The sequence below is a fragment of the Colias croceus genome, chromosome 9 (assembly GCF_905220415.1).
Source record: "Colias croceus chromosome 9, ilColCroc2.1".
Classification (NCBI taxonomy): Eukaryota; Metazoa; Arthropoda; class Insecta; order Lepidoptera; family Pieridae; genus Colias; species Colias croceus.
Window position 1 is genome coordinate 2,132,161 of NC_059545.1, and position 22,664 is coordinate 2,154,824.

At 32.9% G+C, this 22,664-nt stretch overlaps 1 protein-coding gene across 2 annotated transcripts; it reads left to right on the forward strand.

Annotated features, from left to right (window-relative positions):
* Positions 1 to 454: 454 nt before the first annotated feature.
* LOC123694236 (F-box only protein 32) lies at positions 455 to 22,314 on the forward strand. Of its 2 annotated transcripts, XM_045639612.1 has the most exons (9): positions 455 to 653; positions 874 to 924; positions 16,823 to 16,913; positions 17,144 to 17,333; positions 17,593 to 17,774; positions 18,352 to 18,444; positions 18,837 to 18,991; positions 19,790 to 19,898; positions 20,289 to 22,314. In XM_045639612.1, the coding sequence occupies exons 1-9, from the start codon at positions 553 to 555 to the stop codon at positions 20,382 to 20,384; spliced, it is 1,068 nt and encodes a 355-aa protein (XP_045495568.1). In that variant the 5' UTR covers positions 455 to 552; the 3' UTR covers positions 20,385 to 22,314. The 2 variants fall into 2 exon arrangements, with proteins under 2 accessions (XP_045495568.1, XP_045495569.1); XM_045639613.1 differs by lacking the exon at positions 874 to 924.
* Positions 22,315 to 22,664: the final 350 nt, after the last annotated feature.

Genomic DNA, 22,664 nt, shown 5'->3' on the forward strand with positions numbered 1-22,664 from the left:
CTATAGACGGTCTATTTAAAGAAAAAATATCCAATTTAAAATTTGGTAGATGCTTAGATGTTAGATGATAGGTACTTTTTACTATTTCAGGACTATTTTCCCATAAACGTGCATTATAACGAATAAAACATTATAAACCTTAACATTAAACGAAGAAATTGTAACTTAAGCAAATCTGTTTAGATATTTAAATTTTTACATTTACGTTCCGATCGAACAGATATTATATTAAATTTTTTACATTTAATAACTTTTATTCGTAGATCATGGTACATATTATAATATTATGACTTAATGGATTTGGTCACAGGATTTGGTAGGATTTTTATGCAGTCGAATACAAAAACAGCTGTTTGTGACGTTTCTCAGTTCTCACCTACGAAAGCCATGCGCGCGTCCGTCTCTTTCTAAACAAAGCGTCTCACTCTCGCACGTGTATTTTCTTCGTCAAAATACAAGTGCAATCGCCAATATTTCTCGTCTCGCTCCGGAGGTTTGCTCGTGTGTTTTGTTACGTTTACGGAACTTTGTCTACAAGTAATTAAATAAATAATGCCTTTTATATCGAAAGACTGGCGATCGCCTGGTGAAGTGTGGGTGAAAACACAGGAAGGCTGGGAGAAGAAAAAAGTTCTTGAATGCACAGCACAAAGGTAGAGTATTATTTGCAAAACTAACTTGCCTTTGTTCGTTTGTTACCCATCGACGCAACTGAGAGCACCAAGTATTTCCTTACTGACTATTACCTAGATATTTATTGGGTCCATGCTATTACTTAATTAATGTAATTTTGCCATTTCTAATGCTTGTATTTTTTACAATAATTTAGTTTAGTTTGAAATAACAAAAGCTTGTTTGTGTTTTGTATTGCAGATATGCAGCTATTTCTAACTTTAGTAATTCAGACGATAAGGAACAAAAATGGTAAGTACGATATTTATTTTCCTTCGCTGTAAACATGAGTTACGATCAGCTGTTTCTGTTGTCATAATATTGATTAGAGCAGGCGCGTATTGTAGGTGTCCTTCGAGGCAGAAATGTATACATATAATACAAGTAGGTATGTATATGTTATTGTATATCATCATGTAATGAGCATCTAGACTTATGGACTATTTATTTTTAGAATTGCAATGAGAACTTATAATGTAGCGATTGTTTGAATAAACTTAGCTGTTATAAACTTAGCTGTTATAGGTAAAGACCGAAAAGCTGTGAAAATTTAATAGGTATCAACTGCTCTTTTAATGTTGGATACATAATTAAATCGTGTGCAATAGGAACTTGGTTACTTGTACAAAAGCATCGTAGGTAGGTACCTAACTACTATGGACATAAACTTATATACCTACCTACCTAGTAGAGTAATTTAGAAAATATCCATAAATTATGATATATAGGTACCTAATACAGGCCTATCTTGACCCAGTAAGGGAAATTCTAACTCCCATCTAAAATTTTAAATTGGAAACTATCTACCTACCTAGGTACCTAACTACCTAGGTTGTTGAGAAATTTTGAAATCGTTATCCTACCTAACTCATAAAAAATAAAAATGTATCAGTGTGACTTCCTGTTACATTCGAAGCGCCGTAGAATTTTTGAAATTGTATACGTAGGTATCACGAAAAAAGAATAAAAAAATAAAAATCACCTACCTAGGAATATTTTATTTCTAGTTAATAGCGGGATTCAAAATATTTTTTTAACATTTATAAATAGCGTCTGGAAAAAAAAACCATTGAATGATACCTAGAGATGTTCGCAAGTTACTAGGCATGAATTTTATCCCAATGTAGGTCAGCCGAGATGAACGGGCCGACGGATATTGTTGGGAAATCAATTTGTTGCTAAACCGCAGCTATCGTGAATGGCTGCATTGTTTTATACCAGAGAGGATAGACTTTCAGACATCCTTAATTAGAGCATGGTTTTTGAAATAAGTGTTAAATCTATTTTAATGAAATATACCTGTCTATACGTTGAAATAAAATTAAGTAAAAATTGTCACACCACACACTAGAATAGATTTTGCTGAGAAGTACAATATGCATACCTTTAAAACAAAAGAATGACTAATTACACCTATTTTTCCAAAAAGAGCACACCCTCCTACGGCGACTAACAAACTAAAAATTATATTCGAATGTGTATAAACTTATTAATCTTCAACTTCCCAAATTAACGTTACAAAAAGAAAAAAAAAGGATCAGGGCACGAACTTCCAAATCACTTCCAAATGAGGAAACGTGGATGACTCAAATACCTACCTCGACTCTACATGGAAAAGCAAGTTTATATTTAACTTCGAACATCCTGAGTTAATTGCGTCCTGAGTATTTATTAAGACAATATTTTTATTTACAAGGACATTTACCGTTCTTCCTGGATATAAATCTTATGTTGTAAAGTTTTTCATTAGAATAATTCAGCTAGAAACCATAATGCGTAGTAATTTTGATTCTTTTCTCCACAGACTCATATTATCAAAATTGCGAATTTTTACATTCAAGGTCATAAGACTCATAAGCAAATCTCTTCATGACGACTAACTAGATAAATGTTTATTAATCGAAATTATGAAACCATTACGACTCGCATAGGTATACGGTATATCTGGATTATCTGTCATAAAGTCCAAAATACCCTTGTCCTCTTGTGGGATAACTTCCAAGTGAGCAGATGCATTTCACATCTGTTTAACTGGTCGATTTTCTTATAGTTACATACGTACTAGATATCTAGATGGTTATGGTGTCCTGGTATCATTTATTCTTGTTAATCTTTTGCCAATTGCTGAAATTGACAAGTATATTTTGTCCTATAAGTCCTATATTAGATTTGGGGTATTCGAACTCGAACCTAGGCTAAAGATATTATAAAAACACACAAAATAATAGAACAGCCAGTCCGAAACATTTACCATAAGGTCTTCTTGAATGAAATGGTCTTTGAGAAAAATTATGAAACTGAAAATTCACTAAAAATTACTCACGATTTCTCCCTACAACGGATTCCGCTGTAATCCACAGGGTCTGTGGTTAGAAAGTGCTATCTATGTAAAGGTATAATTTACCAAGATAAGCTTGTAGAAATTTAATTGACACTGTGACGGTCTTGCTACGATACTTGCGTCCGTTCACTTGTGTATCGATAAACTATTTATGCAGCTAATCATATTAAATTAATCTAATGATATACCTATCATTTCTTAGAGTCTAGAGAAGTATTTTTGAGATTCCAATTAGAACTTTTGCATTGAATCTTATATTTTTAGTGAGATAAATACTTCTATACTACACTACTAATTCGATCTTTAAGTTAAATAGTAAGTAAAAGATATGATCATCCTAACAAGAGGAGAAGTTGAAATACTTTACAAATGGTACAATACAAACCTATAATAGCAAACATTTGAAGTTTGAACAAAACGCGATCAATATCCCTTCAAATAACCTCGTAAAACATATTTAGCTGAACGTCAATATCACCCCAAAACCAACCACAGATCTCCGTTCCAAAATCCCAAACTGAACTTCAGTTTTTCCAGAAATTTCCACGAAAACGCTTATTGTAATGAAACTTCCGCGGAATCATTGAACGAGAGCATTGTTCCATCCGAGAGAGAAATGAAAAATACCTCTTTATTTGCTCTGAAAAAGCTTACGGGTCGCTTAATAGGGTTTTAACCTTGATGTTTTGACCTTAATCCTCAATGTGACGGTTGCATTGATTCCAGTTTTTTAATGAACGTGACTGGAAATTTCACGTTAAAGTGAATTTTATTAAAACTTCGATGTTCCTTTAAAAAAGTGAAGCCAACGGCGTCTTTACAAGAGCTTCCTGTAAAAAGCCAAAGATTTGAATGTATTTGTCGTTTTTATTTTATGAGATTTTGAAGATAGTCGATGTGGTTTAACCTATCATTCACCAAAATACACAATTTGACGCAATACTAAATGCTTCTAATATGAATATCAAAAGCTTTTCTCCCTTACCCAGAAGTGATCTTCTCCAGTAAGGTAATTTTACCGGGATTATTCCGACTTATTTCCTAAACCGTTCGTGCATTACTCTAATAAAAGGACTAGGTCATTCCTTCTATAAATAACACCCTATCAACCGCACCCAAATCCGTAAAGGTTGAAGCAATTTACGTTGTGGATAGTAATATAATATCCCTTTAACAGACAGCTATAGTTTAGATATGGATGGATTTTTACTGTAAGAAAAGTTTAACCGACTTCAAAAAAAGGAGGAGGTTATCAATTCGGCCGGTATGTTTTTTTTTTTATTTTTTTTTATGTATGTACACCGATTACTCCGAGGTTTCTGAACCGATTTACGTGATTCTTTTTTTGTTCGATGTGGGATGGTGTCGAATTGGTCCCTTAAAAATTTTATTCCGATAGGCCCAGTAGTTTTTATTTTATGAACATTTTTGTCTGTAGGTATTTGTAAATTTTACAAGTGCAAGTTTGAAGTCGGTTGTTTTTAACGCAGTTATCACTTGTTCACGAATGTGGTGAGCAAGGCAACCATAGCATATAATACCTATATTAATATGATAATTATTAATTGGTGACACGTCAATCTACCCTCATATAAAAGGGGTGCATAGGCAAAAAAATACATCTACCTACAGTTCGTTATCGAATGAAAACAAAAATGTTATTTGAAGTAAAAGTGTAAAAAATAATCGAAATTTCCAATTTATCAGCATAATATTGTCTCTATGTACAGATGTACAAAGGTAGATATATATCTTTTATTAATGCACTTATAATGACGTAAATTGTATTGCTGACCAAGCAAAAGTGGAAGTTTATTAAAACTTCTGGCTATTTATTTTAAAATTTTCCCCTTTTGCTGCAGCAGCGTTGCATAAATTAAACGTAGCCCGTATGTAGGTATTATATACTGAGATAGTTTTCCTCCATGAACAGGAAAAACTCCACACACTTTTTACAACATACCTGGTGCATTCAATAAGTACCTAGCCTCATCTGACCAGGGGGCGCTATTGTTTCAAAATAGGTTTACCACAATGTAGCTCATTCTTTTTTAAGTATTTTTTTTTAATTTTCATTCCAATCCCTTCATTTGTTTTAATTTGACAACCTATGGAAGCGAACGTATCGATCGGTTTTACAAAAATGGAAAAAGAGCAATATCGTTCGGTGATTTGATTCCTATTTTTGGACGGGAAAGAGCGTATCGAAATCAAAGGCCGCTTGGATGCTGTGTACGGTGACTCTTCTCCATCGATAGCCACCCTCAAGAATTGGTTCAACGAGTTTGCACGTGGCCGTACGTCGGTTTTTGATGAACCACGTCCAGGTGCACCAAAAACAGCTGCTACGGAGGAAAACATTAAAATATCCATGATCTCGTATTGACAAATCGCCGATTGAAGGTTCGGGAGCTAGCTGAGACTGTAGGCATTTCAGAAGGAACAGTCAATCATATTCTTCACGAGGAACTCGGCATGAGAAAGCTGTCGGCGCGATGGGTGCCGCATTTACTCACACCGGAAAACAAGCGCAACAGTGAGCCCACGTCAGAGACGTGTTTGGCGTTGTTTAAGCGGAATCCAGGGGAGTTTTTGCGTCGTTTTGTGACAGTCGATGAAACCTGGATTCACTGGTACACACCAGAGACCAAGAAGCAATCAAAACAATGGATCCAGACCGGGGAACGTACTCCAAAGAAGGCGAAAACTGTAAAATCGGCCACAAAAGTTATGGCCACCATTTTCTGGGATTCACAAGGAGTTGTCTACATCGATTACCTCGAGAAGGGTAAACCAATTACAGGGCTTTACTATGCCAATTTATTGGACCGATTCGACGCCGAATTAAAGAAAAAACGACCCCATCTGGCTAAGAAAAAGGTGCTGTTACACCACGACAACGCACTGGTTTACACGTCTGCCGTTGCCATGGCCAAATTGGTCGAATTATGCTACGAATTGCTGCTTTATCCACCGTATTCTCCAGATTTAGCCCCTGGTGACTTCTTTCTGTTTCCTAATCTGAAAAAATCCCTCGTCGGGAATAGATATGGATCAAATGAGGAGGTTATAGCTGCCACGGAGGCCTATTTTACAGAGTTTGAGAAAACATATTTTTCGGACGGGTTAAAAAAGTTGGAGCATCGCTGGACTAAGTATATCGAACTAAAAGGAGACTATGTTGAAAAATAAATTGCTACTTTTCCAAAATTTTCGTATACTTTTTCTAGGCTAAGTATTTATTGAATCGCCCTCGTATATGCTGCCAGTCCAAAAATATATTAGGACCGTGTGTAAGATTTTCCGACCTGATACATCTATACCTACTTAATATTATAAAGCTTAAGCGTTTGTTTGTTTGTTTGAACGCGGAAACTATTTGTCCGATTTGAAATATTCTTTCGGTGTTAGATAGCCCATTTATCGAGGAAGGCTATAGGCTATATATCATCTCGCTAAGACCAACAGGAGCGGAGCACTGCGGGTAAAACCGCGGAGCACAGCTAGTAATTTATAAATACTCATAAATGTTTACAAAAATTCTTACCCATTTTTATTTTTTTTGGATTATGTAATATAAAATTAAATAAGTAGCGAATCATGGGGGAATTTCATTCCACTTTTAAATGGAACTCTGAATAAAATAGCATTAAAACTATAATAGTCAGTACCTAGTCTCATATTAAAAAATTGTTAATTGCTCCGAGAAAAAATCTTTTGTTCCGCAATGTGCACCGATAAAAAATGTCCAATCGACATCGACATGTCCTATATTTCAAATGAGGTCAAGGTTGTATAGTGGTCTAGTTCTGCGGGAAACGGGATTCGCAAATTAATGTTAAACTGGTGATTATTATGTACAAATGATTGCATTGAATATGAATCGATTTTAATCTCATTAAACGCCTTAATTGTTAGCCAGCTCCGATAATTGGGATTTATTTTCAAATTATGCGTCTCTTCTTATTATTAACAAGTTTCAAATTAACACATGATGACATGAATGAAAAAAAAAGCGCAATATGTAGAATCCTCTTAATTTCCAATATATTATACAGGTATAACATGAGTTTCCATATGGTCTTTACTCTTTATCCTATGCGAATTATTTTAATCTTCATTTTGTGGAAACATTTTATTTAAATTCTCAATCAATCCTGATTTTTTTATTACCATTTGATTTCACACATTTTATATTTTAATTTGCAGTCCGCAGACACCCGTTACGTATCCCCTATGTCTAAATTGTATAGTGAGTGTTGCTATTACATATTTATTATCCAACAAATATATACAAAATAATGGGCTATCGTCCATGTATCTTCTATTCTTTTTCAATAATGGACTATCGTCCTTGTATCTTCTATTATTTTTCATAAAATTTACAAAAACTTTGAAATCGAACGTGAGCTATGAATGCTCTCCAGAATCATGTCAAGCATGCACGTTCTATTTTACAAAAATGAAAAACAGCACTGAAAACATTCCAGTCGGGATGAAAGTAAAAGTTGCTTGATACTTGATAGTGAAAGTGCGTTGCATCTCATGTTGGTACCTAATGCTTTTGTTGCGATTTGTATGATCACTGCGTCTCTATTGTTTATTCTGGTGTAACCGTCATTAAAACATAAACGCATCAATGATTAAAAAAAATGAAGCGAAAATGTGAAGCAACTACCTAACAGTTGCTTCACATTTTTATATAACTTAATAATTAATATCATACATAATATAAGTATAAAATATAATGAGTACTCTAAAAGCAAAATTGCGCATCACTTTACCAACAACTTCACGATTAATGCCAAAGATTAGATAATAAAATACAGTTTAACAACACGGAACTGAAATGCTCCAATGCCTTATCAACAATAACGGGATTGCTTTGAAGTATTAATATAATATACCCTGTATCCCAACTGTACAAAATATTTTAAAATATAAAATATGTAAGAACTACATAAATCTGTCACTACCAGAAAATCACAGCTGTGATCACAGCAGAAAATTAAGTTCACAATGCAGCGACCTGAAATATTTGTTATCTGTGGACTGTGAAAAAGTACAAAATCGCGCGCCATTTGCTTGACATAGTTTTAAATTTCGAATTAGGACATTATCGTAAAGCGCCGTCAGCGATCTGAGCCCCCTGTTCTGTTCCATATATTGGCAAGTTGCCAGCGTTCGTCGACCAATGCTCATCACCCTTGGTTTCGGTGCAATTTCATTCCCGATATAGAACTAAAGATGCGTGCAGTGTTTTCTTTTTGCTTTGGCACCGTTAAATGTCACGATTGCTAAGAACATAACTGTTTAATGGTATTGTAAATATTTGGTTGGGTGTTAACTCTGTTGCCAAATATTCCGTTTATTCTAGTGCAGACTAATTGGATATTTGAGTTCGTCCTTCAAATCAGATTTAACCTTGTTGGTAAATTTTTAGAAGACCTTTTGATGAATGAACTACTCAAACTGCAAACATTTGTTTGTTGGCAAGTTCATCATACCATAAAAAAGTACCCACCGATCGTATTGAAATTAGTTTTATCGAGCTAATGAACTTAGAAGCTATTTATTTTTATTTATTTATTTATAACTCTTTATTGTACAAAACAATTTAAGACATGTAGTACAAACTAATAAGGTACAACAATTTTGCACAATAGGCGGCCTTATTGCTACACAGCAATCTCTTCCAGGCAACCTAGGCAAGCTATTCAAAATATTTTAGGCGCAACGCTCACTGAATGAAGGGTCTAGGTGCGGTCGAGGCGCGGGCGTTCAAAAAGCGCGCCTCCTCTAGATATTCTTAAGAATATCTAGAGAGAAAGAATAATTTTAAAGCGAGCGTTGCGCCTTATACAATGTGTGAGTTGCGACTTGCGACCAATGACCTATTATACTAGTAGACGCGGCATACGCCAACATCATTGCACTAAAAAACAGTGTAATTAATACATACCTACTTACTAACGCATTATCACCAATACAGTTGTTCTCTCTTTCACTCTCACGCACGAGACATAATACATGTCTCACTCATGTACTTCGTAATAACAACTGCCGATTAAAATACAAAAAGAACGTCCAGCCACGACGCTGAATGGTGCGTGACTAAGTGAAACTCGGGCACTTACCTGAGTTTTTTCTTGCCAAAATAGAGAGCGGGTAACGTATCTAGCTCTTTTATATATCATAGCTTGCGACCACTAAAATATTATTGATTTAGGTAATTAGGTATAAGGTACTCGACCTTTATAATTTCGCTCGACAACATAATTTCTATTGTAACAATACAATAGGAAAATTTAGTTTCCTCGTTAACCGCGTCTTTAGCAAAGTCGCACAGCCTTACTCATAATTATATTACTCAATCTGCTGATGTAACTCAATTACTTGATTTCAGTTCAGTTCGCGCTCCGAAAACAATGAGTTATTTAAACTTAACAAACCTGCGACATGTGGAGTGGTGCCAACAAAAGTCAAAATGTAGTCTTGTAATACAGTTTTTGATCACATATATGGGGAAAATTTATGGAAATACATATTTTGTTCTCGACGTTATCGAAACAACGGAGGATATCTATTCGGAAAGCTTTTTCATTTCTTATGGCTGGTTGCAGAGCTTGACCGACCATCAGTGCGTACGTCAGTCGCGCTTGTCATATGTATGGAAATTCATAAAACCGTTCATAGCTAGACCGACCATACGCACGCGTATTGTCATGCGCATTAGTGTCATACCTAGTCATACAATTGTTGATGCGTATTGTCAGGACCGACGGTACGCACTGACGGTCGGTCAAGCTCTGCAACCAGCCGAGTTGAAAGATACCTACACAAGAACTAAACTTAATGATCACAATTTATAATTACAGATATTGGTGGTTACGTTATTGATGTGAATAAGTTAAAATGTCTTCTAAAAATTGAATAATTTTCCCAGTCCTTTCGTAAGTTATAATTTCTACATAATTATGTTCTACAAACATTCAGATTAGTCAAATTCATTAGATTATTTCTATTACTTGTAGAATATGTGAAACACTAATACTTAAAGCAGGTAATAAGTTAAAAATGATACCGATTTGTTTATCATTAGAAATATTCTAAATATTGCATCAAAAGCCGGATATGTAAAATCCATTGTTCATAAAATAAAACCAAGATTACGCTAGAAACTTTCACAAAAATTACCCCAAATTGCATTCACATTGTTCAAGACACAAGTATTGTCAATTTAAACGGCTATTACCGTAGCTACTGCGCGTAACGAAAACTTGTATAGCTAATGATTTATATTAGAAATTTCAGTACATTCAAATTGATTTTCAACATGTAATGTGTAACACAAATTCAGTTGTGCACTTGTGCTATTTTAAAACGAGTTTTAGACAAATATTTGGTACATTCTATCCGGTTTTTTCAGCATTCTTTAAAGTCTAGAGAAGAAGAAATTTTCATCAAATAAATTAAGGTTCTATAATGTCTTCTTTTACGAAATATTTGATTCTTTATTTTATATTTCTCGATTGGTCGTAAACAGAAATAACGTAGCTAGCATGTAAAGGCAATTATAAAACTTAATTATAAAATTGCGATACGCGAAACAATAATTTGTTCTCATAAACATAGTTAGGATTAGTATCGATGTATCGATGCAATATGCCTGCAATTTATCGAAGAGAATGTACATCAATTACTAAGAAATGGAATGGCATTTCTTGCGGAATTGTTACAAAAGCATAATATTATGATACTTTTTGCAATATCTAAAATACATTTATATTATGCCTAGTTTTATTCTGATGAAGACGACTTTTGAGTTCATAAACTATATGAAGTTAGGAACAAAAGAATAAATAAAATTTTATAGATAGTAGAATATTTGTAATATGAATATCTCAATTATCCCCATTTGTCCTATTGTATTTGCTACAACTATTTCCTTGGAAATTATCGATCTAACTCTAAACTCTAACGTTCTAACCTTTAAAATGTTCGGGCAAAATTGACGAACTACAACTTACCTTTTTTTTTAAAGTGGGTAATCTTCCAAAGATACCCACGGCCCCCGGGGAAGGAGCCGTGGGTTATGTCGGATTCTTACCGACTAAAACCCCACTGTGTTCCGTCGAGCCGCGGGTATTGGTTGGAATTCTTCCGCGACCAACTACAACTTACCTATGTATTTCAAAAAGCGTTGCTCCTAGACAACATGCGTTCAATCAGCAAGTGACAGTCCAATGTAGTATAATCAAGTATTATGCAACTTTGCATCGTCCTTTCGTATAATGTATCCATGACATTGACTCTACAGCAGATAGCTGGATTAAAATGACCTTCTGTCCGTGATAATGATACAATGTAATGTCCTTTTGTGCAATTTTAAATGGCAACTTTTATTGCTCTATCATCAGCTCTATGCTGCAGTGTAACTGCAGATCTTAAAATTGAAAGGAACAGGTATGTAAGTAGTGAATAAACAAGAACGTGTGTGGCGAGCACACATGTCAGAAGTGAAACTCCTTTGGCAAGATTCAAAGATACCAATCGTCGCCTTACTCCATTACGTGACGATTGCCATGACGCGACCTTGAACTTTAACTCTCAATGCGCCTATTAAGAATTTTCACTTCAATAATAACCATCAATATCATATAAGAAATAAGGCAATAAATAAAAACCTTTGTTAAGGTTCGTTATGACTTATGACTATGATAGACAACGATGATCACGAAGTCTGAAATAGGCTCTCCAAAACCACTTCGTATAAAAAGTATTATTATACTCTTCTGTTCAGAAGATGACCTTTATTATGAACTTTGAAAATTAAAATTGCAATGAAGTTCGCTACATTGTCATACTGAAATATGATGCAGTATTACGTATACGTATGAAAGTAAACCAGTATAAATTGAGCTCTCACGACACAATCGTATAGTGAATGTTAAATCTCAACTAAATTTGTTATATTTGATGCTAATGTAATGCTTAATATAGTGATATAGAGCTGAAAGTAGCGTGATCTATTTCATAAGTGAAAATGCTTATACTTTGTTGTACCACGTATCGCCTCTTGGTCGTACGCGGAAGGCCACGGGAAATGGCGAATGTGCAATGCCGTTCTATTTTAGACTTGCTTCTTGTAATTTTCCTCTCCCATTAATAATCCATATTTCATGTAGTTAATGTGAAAGCGACTGTTTCCTTTCGTACAAGGTAATAGGCTCGTAATAGGATTGTTCAAAATATGTGACATAACTGTACGTCGTATGGTCGTATGGTGTAGAATCTACACTGTAGATATTTATAAAACGTCATTTGATATCTTAAAATTGAGCGTCTAAATCAATATGAAACAGAAACAGATATTTGTTTCCTTTGGCTTAGTTACTCTTTTTCTTAGTTTCTCTTTACTTAAAGGCACGCTTTAAAATAGAATCATATAAATACATAGATAAATTTTATTATTTATATTAATTTTATAGGAAAATGCATTATATAATCTCGTGAATATATTTTTAGATTTCACACGTGCTTTAATATTAATTATCGTTACGAATACTAATTATTATTTTAATGAGACTTAAACGCTGTCACTTTCACACCTATTTTTAATGTCAGCAATTATGTCATAACAGCCAATATAGGTAGACACTGTTTAAACGCGAAGAAAGTGAAAATTTATATTCCTCGTTTATGAATTAAATATCTTCGTGTAACTCAAGCACTGATTTTTCAGTGGATCCAAATAAACAATAAATAAATACATTTTTTAAATAAATTGGATACCAGAAAAGAACTATATCAGATATAGGATTATATCAGATAAAGGACAGAAAACAAAACAGTTTGCAAAGTGAATTATTATAATACATAGTTTAATTGTAATCTTATAACCTTTACACAGTTTTTTCTAAAAGAAGAAGAATGGAGAATGTTTATTGAAATAATTTCAAAAATACATTAAAATAGAAATAAACATAATCAAATAGATCGTTTACACGTGTATCCTAAGTTTAACAATATAAACGGTTTACGGATTCAAATAGATTAGTGTTGCAATTGCAAAACAAACAAAGAAATGCTTTCTTCTATTTTGATAACTGGCGAGGCTATCGACCCTGCATACAAATAAACATAAACAAATCGATCGGCTATTCGTCTATGCACATAGGATCATGACCTAGTTTTAATCGCAGAGAGTAGAGACTACATTAATATTTCATAATGATTACATAAGTATATACTTGCGTGTAAACTTAAACCTTCTTGGTTTAATTTGATTATATTTACATATTAACCTGGTTAATATTTGCGTTATATGCCCATTAATCATATTAGTACGAAACAAGGTACGAAATGAAATGTGTTCATAGATTATTTCCACCTTATAGTTGCTGCGATGATTATCTGTATGATTTAATTTTATTGTCTTTGTTACACAAGTACAAAATTAATTGTTAAAGGTATTTGTATTGTTTGCCAAGAAGTTTTAATTTAAAACATAATGTATATTCAACATTATTTTGTAAGCTCTGTTTTTATTATTAGAGTTCTATTTACATTTTATTTGTGAAATAACATGTTACGTAAACAGTTATTCTTATGAACAGATTAACTGTAATGTTGTTCTTTAGTCTTTATTAGTTTCAAACAATCTGCATTAACATACATAAACCTACATATAAAATGGTAAAGCTTATATGAAAACTGCTGCAGATTATCTGTATTTAGAATATACAGTGAGTCAGATGTCAATGACCCGCCAATTGTTGACCAACATAAGTTGACCTCTCGTCTCTAGTGGCTCTTGTATAAAACGAGTCAGGTGTGAGTCGTGTTGATGTAAATATTTGTGTGCTAATTTCGTGTTTTGGCCTACTACCACAGATTAGTTAATAGTAAATTCTACTAATCTATATAAATATATTGAGATTGTTTGTAATTAATTATAAACTCAAAATCTACTTTATATCATGTTTTATTTTCATCTATAAACAATAATAAAATACTCTTTTCCTCCCATGATCATGTAGTTTTCTGCTGTGGAAAGTATTTTTGAAGTAGTTCCAGTCACAGAACAGTAAAAACTAAATAGAAGTGCGATGTGGGCGTGGCCCACGTGTCACTAGTAAGATAAGATCACCTTACTTGGTCTCAGTTGTGCGCAGAAAAATATTCGAGTCGGTTGTCAGCTGTCAAATCTTTTTTCCATATTTATTCATTAATTAGGGCGTGTTGTTCGGTATTAGAGTGGAAAAATGATAGCAGACGAAATAATATCAGCAATGGAGGCATTTCATACCATCGGTAAGTCTTATTTTAATTTATTTTAAATATATTTTATGTTATAACTTCGCTTGTCGTAATTTGTCAAAAATTTATAAAAATATTAAGTCAAAATGAACTTTAATGCATAAGAAATTAGTACTAATATAGATTGAACAGCAAACAAGACTTTCTGGAATATTATTGCAATAAACAAACGAATTTCGGTTTAGTGATGGTTGTAGCTTATATCGACAGTATCGATACTTTAGAAAAGACAAACATTATAAATATGTATTAAATTTTATTTTATTTTCCTTAGCTTTCATTTATCCAATTTATTTATAGATTTCCCAAAGAGGCTAATTTAAAAGAGAAATGGATAAATGCAACGTGACGAGTTAACTGGATGCCGAACAGCACTAAGAAGTCTAACAAAGGCCGCCGATACATCAAATCTACGGCAGTTCCAAGATTTAAGCTATGCATAAGTTCTGTTTGTATTTTGTAAATATAGATTTATACTATTCTATTCCGTTTTTTATTTAATAATAATAATATGAAAAGACATACTTAGTAGTAATAAACATACTCCAAAATGTGGCACATTGTACTATACTCATATAATAGAAAGAAAAAAAAATGCACCAAATAATATTTATTTGTGAATTATCGATAACAAGGCTGACATCCCTTAGAGCATAGCATCAGATTAATATCAAGTCAATGTCATTAATGTAGAGTGACACAAATTTCAACCTTATTTCTATGTGTTGAGGTTCAAAGTTATATCTATCGAAAACTAACGCCCTCTGTTGTGGAGTAGCTGAATGTTTTTCGAATTTGGAATTTCGGAGCAAAGAGAAACAAAACAGCTAATATGCATAGGGATGTTATATTAAAATAAACCGTAACAGGGTGCGTTAGGGTACATATTGAAATGCTGAATTTATAACCTAAGTCGGTTTTTACTCAAATTAAGCTGTCCAATCAAAGGCATAGTTTACTTGTAGTGTACTGTATAACTATCGGTTTAAATGTGTGGGTTTGGCGACACTGGTTTTCATACTAATTATGACATTATAGCACTTCTATTTGTTTTTACTGTTCTGTGGTTCCAGTAGTTTTTGGTTTCTTATTAACATACATTTAATATTACAGAAAAGAATGTCTTGTTTGTAACATGTTTTGAAAAGAAAGAGAGATCAGTTCTGCATGTGTATTAAAGTATATTTCTTTTACGTGTACAAAGTATAAATAATGTCATTAAAATAAGATAAAGTACGTAATCTATAAAACATTAGCGTCTTCTATAACTTTCAAAGGTTTCCTTGCATTTGTACGTATTGTTGTAGATAAATACAATTAATTTCTGCAGCTAAAAACGCAAGGCGATGAAGTAATGAATTATTTAGCATCGAATAATGAATAAATAGTACCTGGTGTTACATTGTGCATGCATGTGCCTTTTAATTAACTATAATTAATTTTATTTCCTACAATTTTCACGGATTGATAAACAAAATATAACGATAAACTAAATGACAGGGACATGGGTCACCTCTGAAGGATCAGGTGAAAATCCATGACTCGGCCTGGCATGGCAATGGCATTTTTTTAGTATAAGAAGGGACAGATTAATCTAAAGCATCTAAACATAGACTTTAAATTAGATACTTCTTTAAATTATAAGATATATTTAGACCACGTCGCTTCTGTCGTCGGCTAGGTGCAGACATGTGGATTAGTGCTAAGTAGATTTCGCGTTTAATTAAAGACTATGTATAATTAAAGCATACATACCTACTTAGCATTTCTCAATACATGAATTTTAACATAATTTCTTATAATACATTATTGCAAATAACTTTTTCTTAATATCAAACTGAAAGTTATTTGTAGGAGGAGTTGAGATTCTAGGAGTTTAGGGCATAAAATGTAAACTAACGATGTTTGCGGATATGACAAAGCCTGTGCGCTTTTTATTGGGTCAGTGCTCATGAGACTTTAATGAATTAAATATGAGGCCTACTTATTACCTACAGAGCTTTATCCCTGTATAATGTGGGTAGTATAAAGGAAAATGTCATTGTTGAAGCGGAAATAGGACGTCAAACGAATGTAAAATGCAGTGGCACAGTTTTTTTGCTTTGGTTCATCGAATGCAGCCTAGTTATTGTTATTTGATTAATTATTCATTTATTGTTCTACTAGGTAATAATTTTAACACTGCTCTTGTTCTGTCTTTTGTTTCCAAATAATATGTAATTTTCAAGTTATAACTTCCTTTTGGAATGCTTTTGACTACTAATAAGGATCTTAGGATCTTAAATAGCGATTTTATGCGATTTCTGATGCAGGAGACTTTTGTAATACCTAAAAATTGTTAAAACTCATATCACGTAGTCCAAATACTACGATGAGGTGACGAATCTACAAGAATCGAAACTTATGACTTGGTTAATTGACTTTATTGTTTTGAATTTTTTTTTTCAAAAATCACAGTTTACGTCATATTTACTTCTTTTGTTTTAGGAGCGAAGATGGCGAAGGTGACAAAAGTACAGATGATGTCGTCGCAAGAGTTCCTCCTCATTGTCACATCACAATCAAATGCACAAGAGAGGTAAATATGCTTTATTTATTTTGCACATTTTATCTTATTACAGCTACTTTTATCTGCATTTTATTAATTCTACACATGCATAATTTGAAAAGTGTTATATACTGAAGATCCAATAAAGAAAATAATGAATTTTCGATCAATTCCTTTATTTAAGTCAGAATTATTACGTAGCTGTGCGGTAGACGATTTTTTTTTTACTTGCAATATTTCACCAACTTTCCGCATTCCAGATAGCTGGTTTCAACGGCCTATCAGAAGCAGTCCGTCGCCTGGACTTCTCATCCGCCGTCCGTGACGTTCGGCGGTTCAACTACATCTGCGCTCTTTTGGAACTGCTGCTGTGCGGCCAGAGACTAACACACCTGCCGGGTGCTGCGCAGAAACTCCTCTTGTCTATGCTTGAACAACTTGCTGATCAAGGTGAGTGATCAAACGATTCAAAAATGGAGGTACTAATAGCATACCTAGTATATATCCTGATCCAAACTCAATGTTGTTTAAATAATAGATACTATTCATATTTATGCCTGATAATTACAGCTATTTGTTCTGTGAAATTTTCCAGTTTTGGACAATATTTAAAAACTAATTCATATGTCATTCATAATTCTGGTACCCTATACACTTCAACTCACAGTTTTATTTTACCGATTTCAAAAAGGAAGGTTATTTTTTACAGTTGCAACATCGAAGCAAAATCTAAACGCATTAAGGGCTCTAGTAGTAGGTCTAACAGCTATACGGGAAGCTGAGAGACGCGCGTGTTGGGGCCGACCACTGGGCTCCCGTGCGCTCTGGGGACACCATGACCATGCGATAGCCAGGATTAATAGAATCGCTGACAGCATTCGGATACAGGAGGTAAGTGAAATGAAGAAGAATAAGGATAAGTTTTCATGTTAGGAAAAGCTGTGTTGTCGGATTTGTCGAAAAATAGGTCAAAATGTGATTTGGCCAATACTTGGCTATTGATTGCTACGATAAATAGGATTGCTGCGGGCATCTATATGATTTATACAAGAGGTAAGTGAAAAATTATTTGTGGTGTCCGGAATACAGGCTCTAGCAGTAGGTTTGGGAAGCAGAAAGACGCGCGTGTTGGGGCCGACTACTGGGCTCCCGTGCGCTCTGGGGACACCATGACCATGCGATAGCCAGGATTAATAGAATCGCTGAGAGTATAAGGATACAGGAGGTGAGTGGAGTGAACAATGATTCATTGCAGTGTCGGGGAAAGCTACAAATTTGACTTGGCAAGTACTTGGCCATTAATAGCCAGATTTAATCGGATGGCTGAGAGCATAGGTATACTAAAGAAACGATTAAAAAATTAATAAATAATATAAACAGTGAACTTTTATAATACAATCTTAATCATGACAAACATAAATAATGAATGCCTTTATATCTAATGTTACTCTTAACTCAATTGTTTTAGCCTGGTCCAGAAGTAGTGCCGAAACTACATGATCTCCCTGAAGAATGCATCAGGGAGATATTGTTAAGGATAGCTGACCACAGGGATTTGGATGTAAGTTGTATACAATAATTATTTATTTGCAAGAAATATTGTCGTTAAACTTTATTTAAAAAAATTGTGAAAAAATTTTCATCATGTTCACTTTTGTGTTTTTTTTTTTTATTTAATAAAATAAATGATTATAATTGTATAAAAAATAGCTTTTGTTTGTCCTTAGTAAGTAGTTACTTATTCTATATATACCAAATACCAAAACCGATAAATACAAGTACGAACGAATACACCAAACTATAAGTAGGTATAGCGAATCTTAAATATTTGGATAACCTAGACTCTAGAGACACATGCCTACAGGCCTTAATATCTTACCAATTCTTTTCACAGCCACTTCTATTTTTTTTATTCGAAACGTAAAAAAACCAAATTTTTTTAATTATTTTCAGTCAGCATCATCAGCCTGGTCAGTGATGGCGTCGCTATGCTCTGAACAACGCGTGTGGCGCGAACTAGTCAACTTCCATTTCACGTCACAACAGATCGACTCGGTTCCGAAAACTGATGATAATGATTGGAAGAAACTCTTCCATCAGCTTAGAAAGTAAGTAATTTTTAAGAACCATAGATAAAATAGAAGTCGAGATTTGATACCAATAATTTTATTCATATTTTAATTAAAGTTTGAATTTATATTGTTATTATGTATTATCATTGTGTAACAAATGGAAATAAAAAGGATAAAAACGTCCAATTAATTTAATTTCATCGAAAATTAATATAGTAATTTTAAAGGCGTGCCAGTCGACCGCGCTTCATTGGAGCGGAACGTGAAAATTTCATTTCAATTAACGTATTTTATCTGTCAATGTCAATCATTGTTTCACCACAATTTCACCATCGTACATGTATGGCAACACTTATTTTGCATTTTTAAATGGGATAATTTTCTATTCTTTAGAAAATGTAATTCGTTATAACTTCCTTGTTCCTAAATGCATAAAACAAGTCAAACAACCTTTCAAGTCATGATATTTTTAGTTTATTAGCATCGTATATCAAACCCCGGATCCCAGCTTTACTCACGCCTTTCTTTTTACTTACTTTACAATAAAACTGATTATACATTAACAATAAAAAAGAGGATATGTGCCGAGCGCACGTGTCAGAAGTGAAACTTCTTTGGCCAGATTCAAAGATACCAAAATCCATGGAGTTAAGCGACGATTATGGTAATTGGTATTGTCATAACGCGAACTTGCAATTTTACTCTCAACGCGCCCAAAGAAGTGTCACCTCAAAAAAAACGATTTATAGTGTAAAATACATTGAGAATCGATGAAAATATATGGTCGTCTCTTTAATACTGCCGTGTTGCGCTCAAACCCATTTATGTTTTCAGGCTATACGGCTTACGCGAAGATGCACAGTACGCGGAGACACTGTCCTTGTGCCGTCACTGCAAGTGCCTGTTTTGGCGATCTTTAGGACACCCTTGTATAGCTGATCAGGTATATATTTTATGAACAATTTATCAAAAATAGTATATTCTCTCTCGTATTAGTTTTATAAGAATGATATCTGCTAAGTGCTGGGTTTACTAATCTATTAACTACATTTCTTTTACAACTCATACTTTAAGTGCCCATTTATTTTACTTGATAAGTTCCTATACCATTAGAGGAAAATCTGATTTACATTCAAAAGGAAAGTTTTCAATGGAGGGAACACTGTTTGGCCTAACCAATTACCAAAAATAGTAGTACTTTCTTTAATTTTTTATGTAAAATTAAAACCAAATTTACATAAAAAATTAAAGTTGAAACTGTATATTATGTACTATCATTTATTTAATAAGCTATTTAAAAAAAGTATTATAATTCTAACATTTTCTATCTCAGTGTCCAGAATATCGCGAACGCCTGAAAGAAGCGGGCGGGCCACTTCCCCCGCAAACCGTACCACCAGCGGCCTTCCTCAAATTCTTCTCGCTTTAAATGTTACCAGATAAAAAATAAAACACCAGTGAAAGAAAATAGCGATCGAAATATAAATAATGAAATGTCGGGAAAAGTCGGGAATACATCATTGCAATGACGTCACCAATGGATGGAATTTTAGTTGATTATGTATCAATAGTTTATTAAATAATGTTACCCTAATCTTCTAGGATTTAAGCTAAAACGAGAAAAAAATATGTTTAATATAATAATATTGGAAGCAGATAATTCAGTCACATTTTGTCATCATAAAATGAGCAAGTATTTGCAAAAAATTCATATTAGGTGTGTTAGAAAAACATCACAAGGGTCAATAAAATGATCACATAGAATTATTATATTGAAGTTAAAATGTAAGTGTAACCCATGACTTAATCATAACTAATAATCATAGTATTATTAACTGTAATACAAAATTGATGTAGTATTAAAAACATCACAATGCTATAAAATGTGTTCATTTTTTGGTCTTGTATTATATTCAAAGAGGCAGTTTTAAATGTTAATAATTATTTAAGGCCTTTGTATAACATTTATGGTAATTGCGAATTCTGTATAATTAAATTGTATTTTAAGCTTTATATCGTGAACCTATCACAAATTTATAACTGATGTGCAATTTATTTACTTCTTAAAATCTGCTTAAACCGCGCCAGTATTCTTAGAATAAAAATGTTACAAATACAAAAAAATGTCAATGAACAACCATAACTAATCTAATTACCTACATAGGTAATTGTTGTTAACAACAATTAGTAATTTTAAAAATAAACTTAATAGTAAAGCAGCAAGCAAGGTGAACATTACAGATTATATCAATTAAGTCTTATTAAAGGTGGCAGTTACGAAAAGATTAAAATTTTATTGTTTAATAATATTCTTGTTTATTAACGCAAATAATCGTAGATGCTTTAATTTCTTTGTGATATTTAAATTCATGACTATTTAGTGTGGCTTAGTTCTTAGTGTTTTTATTAATAGGCTATGTATTTGATTTGTATTTATTGTGGAATTTATATTTATAAGTAAAATTACTTATTTGGATTATTTGCAGATGTTATGTACTTAGAAAATTTAGATTTGCCCTCACTCATATAATTAAAATTTTAATGTAAAAATATAAAGAATAAATTAACAAAAAAAAAAACAATATTAGGAAAGTGTTTCATATGTAATGAAGAAAATCCTAAAACTCATAAAATTATGATCTCTATTGCATAATATTATATTTGACTGTTCAATGCAATAAAATAAGTAGTGATTTCATACATAAGTATTTAGATTTCTAAAATAGTAAAAGTACATGAGTAAGAATATTTTTCTAACAAATAATATTTCCGATACTGTTCAACTATTCAGATTGACTATAGATATCCACTGAAATCCATTCAAGTGATTTTTTCCAGTAAAAATTACTGATAATTTTTTATGCTTTCTTATGCTACCTTGGATTGGTTATAAATGCAGTTTTGACTGATTTTTTTCGACTCTGATTGTTAGAATAATTTTGCTGGAGCAAACATCTCTATATTTAGTTAGGTTAAGACTAATTAACTAATATCAGGGTTAAGATTTCTTACTATAACTGGTTGTATTCTGATTATGCGATATGCCAGGCCTAACCAAACATCTGTACTTCTGTCCATATTTCTCTTATAATAAATACTTTGCCACAATTTACCTTAAGTGAGTTTAAAATCTAAGTCTGATATCAAATAAAAATTGTTTGTTGTAGAACCATAGAGTAGATGTTATATTGTGATATTTTAAGATAATTTTACGAAAATTGTAGTTGCATGTTATTTCTAAGTTAAGTGCAGCTTTCTTACTCTGTAGTTCTCTTAGTTGATCTGTGATTGTGATTTATAAAGAGGTTTTTTTTGTCAATGATTGTCTCTGATTATTTGGAATAAAGTTATTTTGAACATGGAGTTTTTTATTTATTGCCTTCATCTATCTCTGATATTATAATGTTTGTGAATAAGTCATAATATACTTAAATTAAAAAATCATGCAAATAATTATTCTTCATGGTGTGAACGTTGGTGTAAATTATTTAACCCATTGAGGCCCAAGTGGCCAGATCGGTCCACGACACAATAGATTTTCTATTGTGTCTGTAATACGGGGGCCTGAGTTATTAAGTTTGGCAATGGTGGAAAGATGATTTGAGAAATCTTTGATTTTACATAATACATGATAATATCAGCATACTCTATACACAACTGGACTACGGCCTCTCCCAGAGCACCATACAAAATGTAATATTTATTAATT

Bases quoted from the DNA above. Each gene is read 5' to 3' on its own strand.
- LOC123694236 (XM_045639612.1), top strand. From the start codon at position 553: ATGCCTTTTATATCGAAAGACTGGCGATCGCCTGGTGAAGTGTGGGTG. The intron at 925-16,822 runs GTAAGTACGATA...CTTTTGTTTTAG, and splicing joins GACGATAAGGAACAAAAATG to GAGCGAAGATGGCGAAGGTG. The intron at 18,992-19,789 runs GTAAGTAATTTT...TTATGTTTTCAG, and splicing joins CTCTTCCATCAGCTTAGAAA to GCTATACGGCTTACGCGAAG.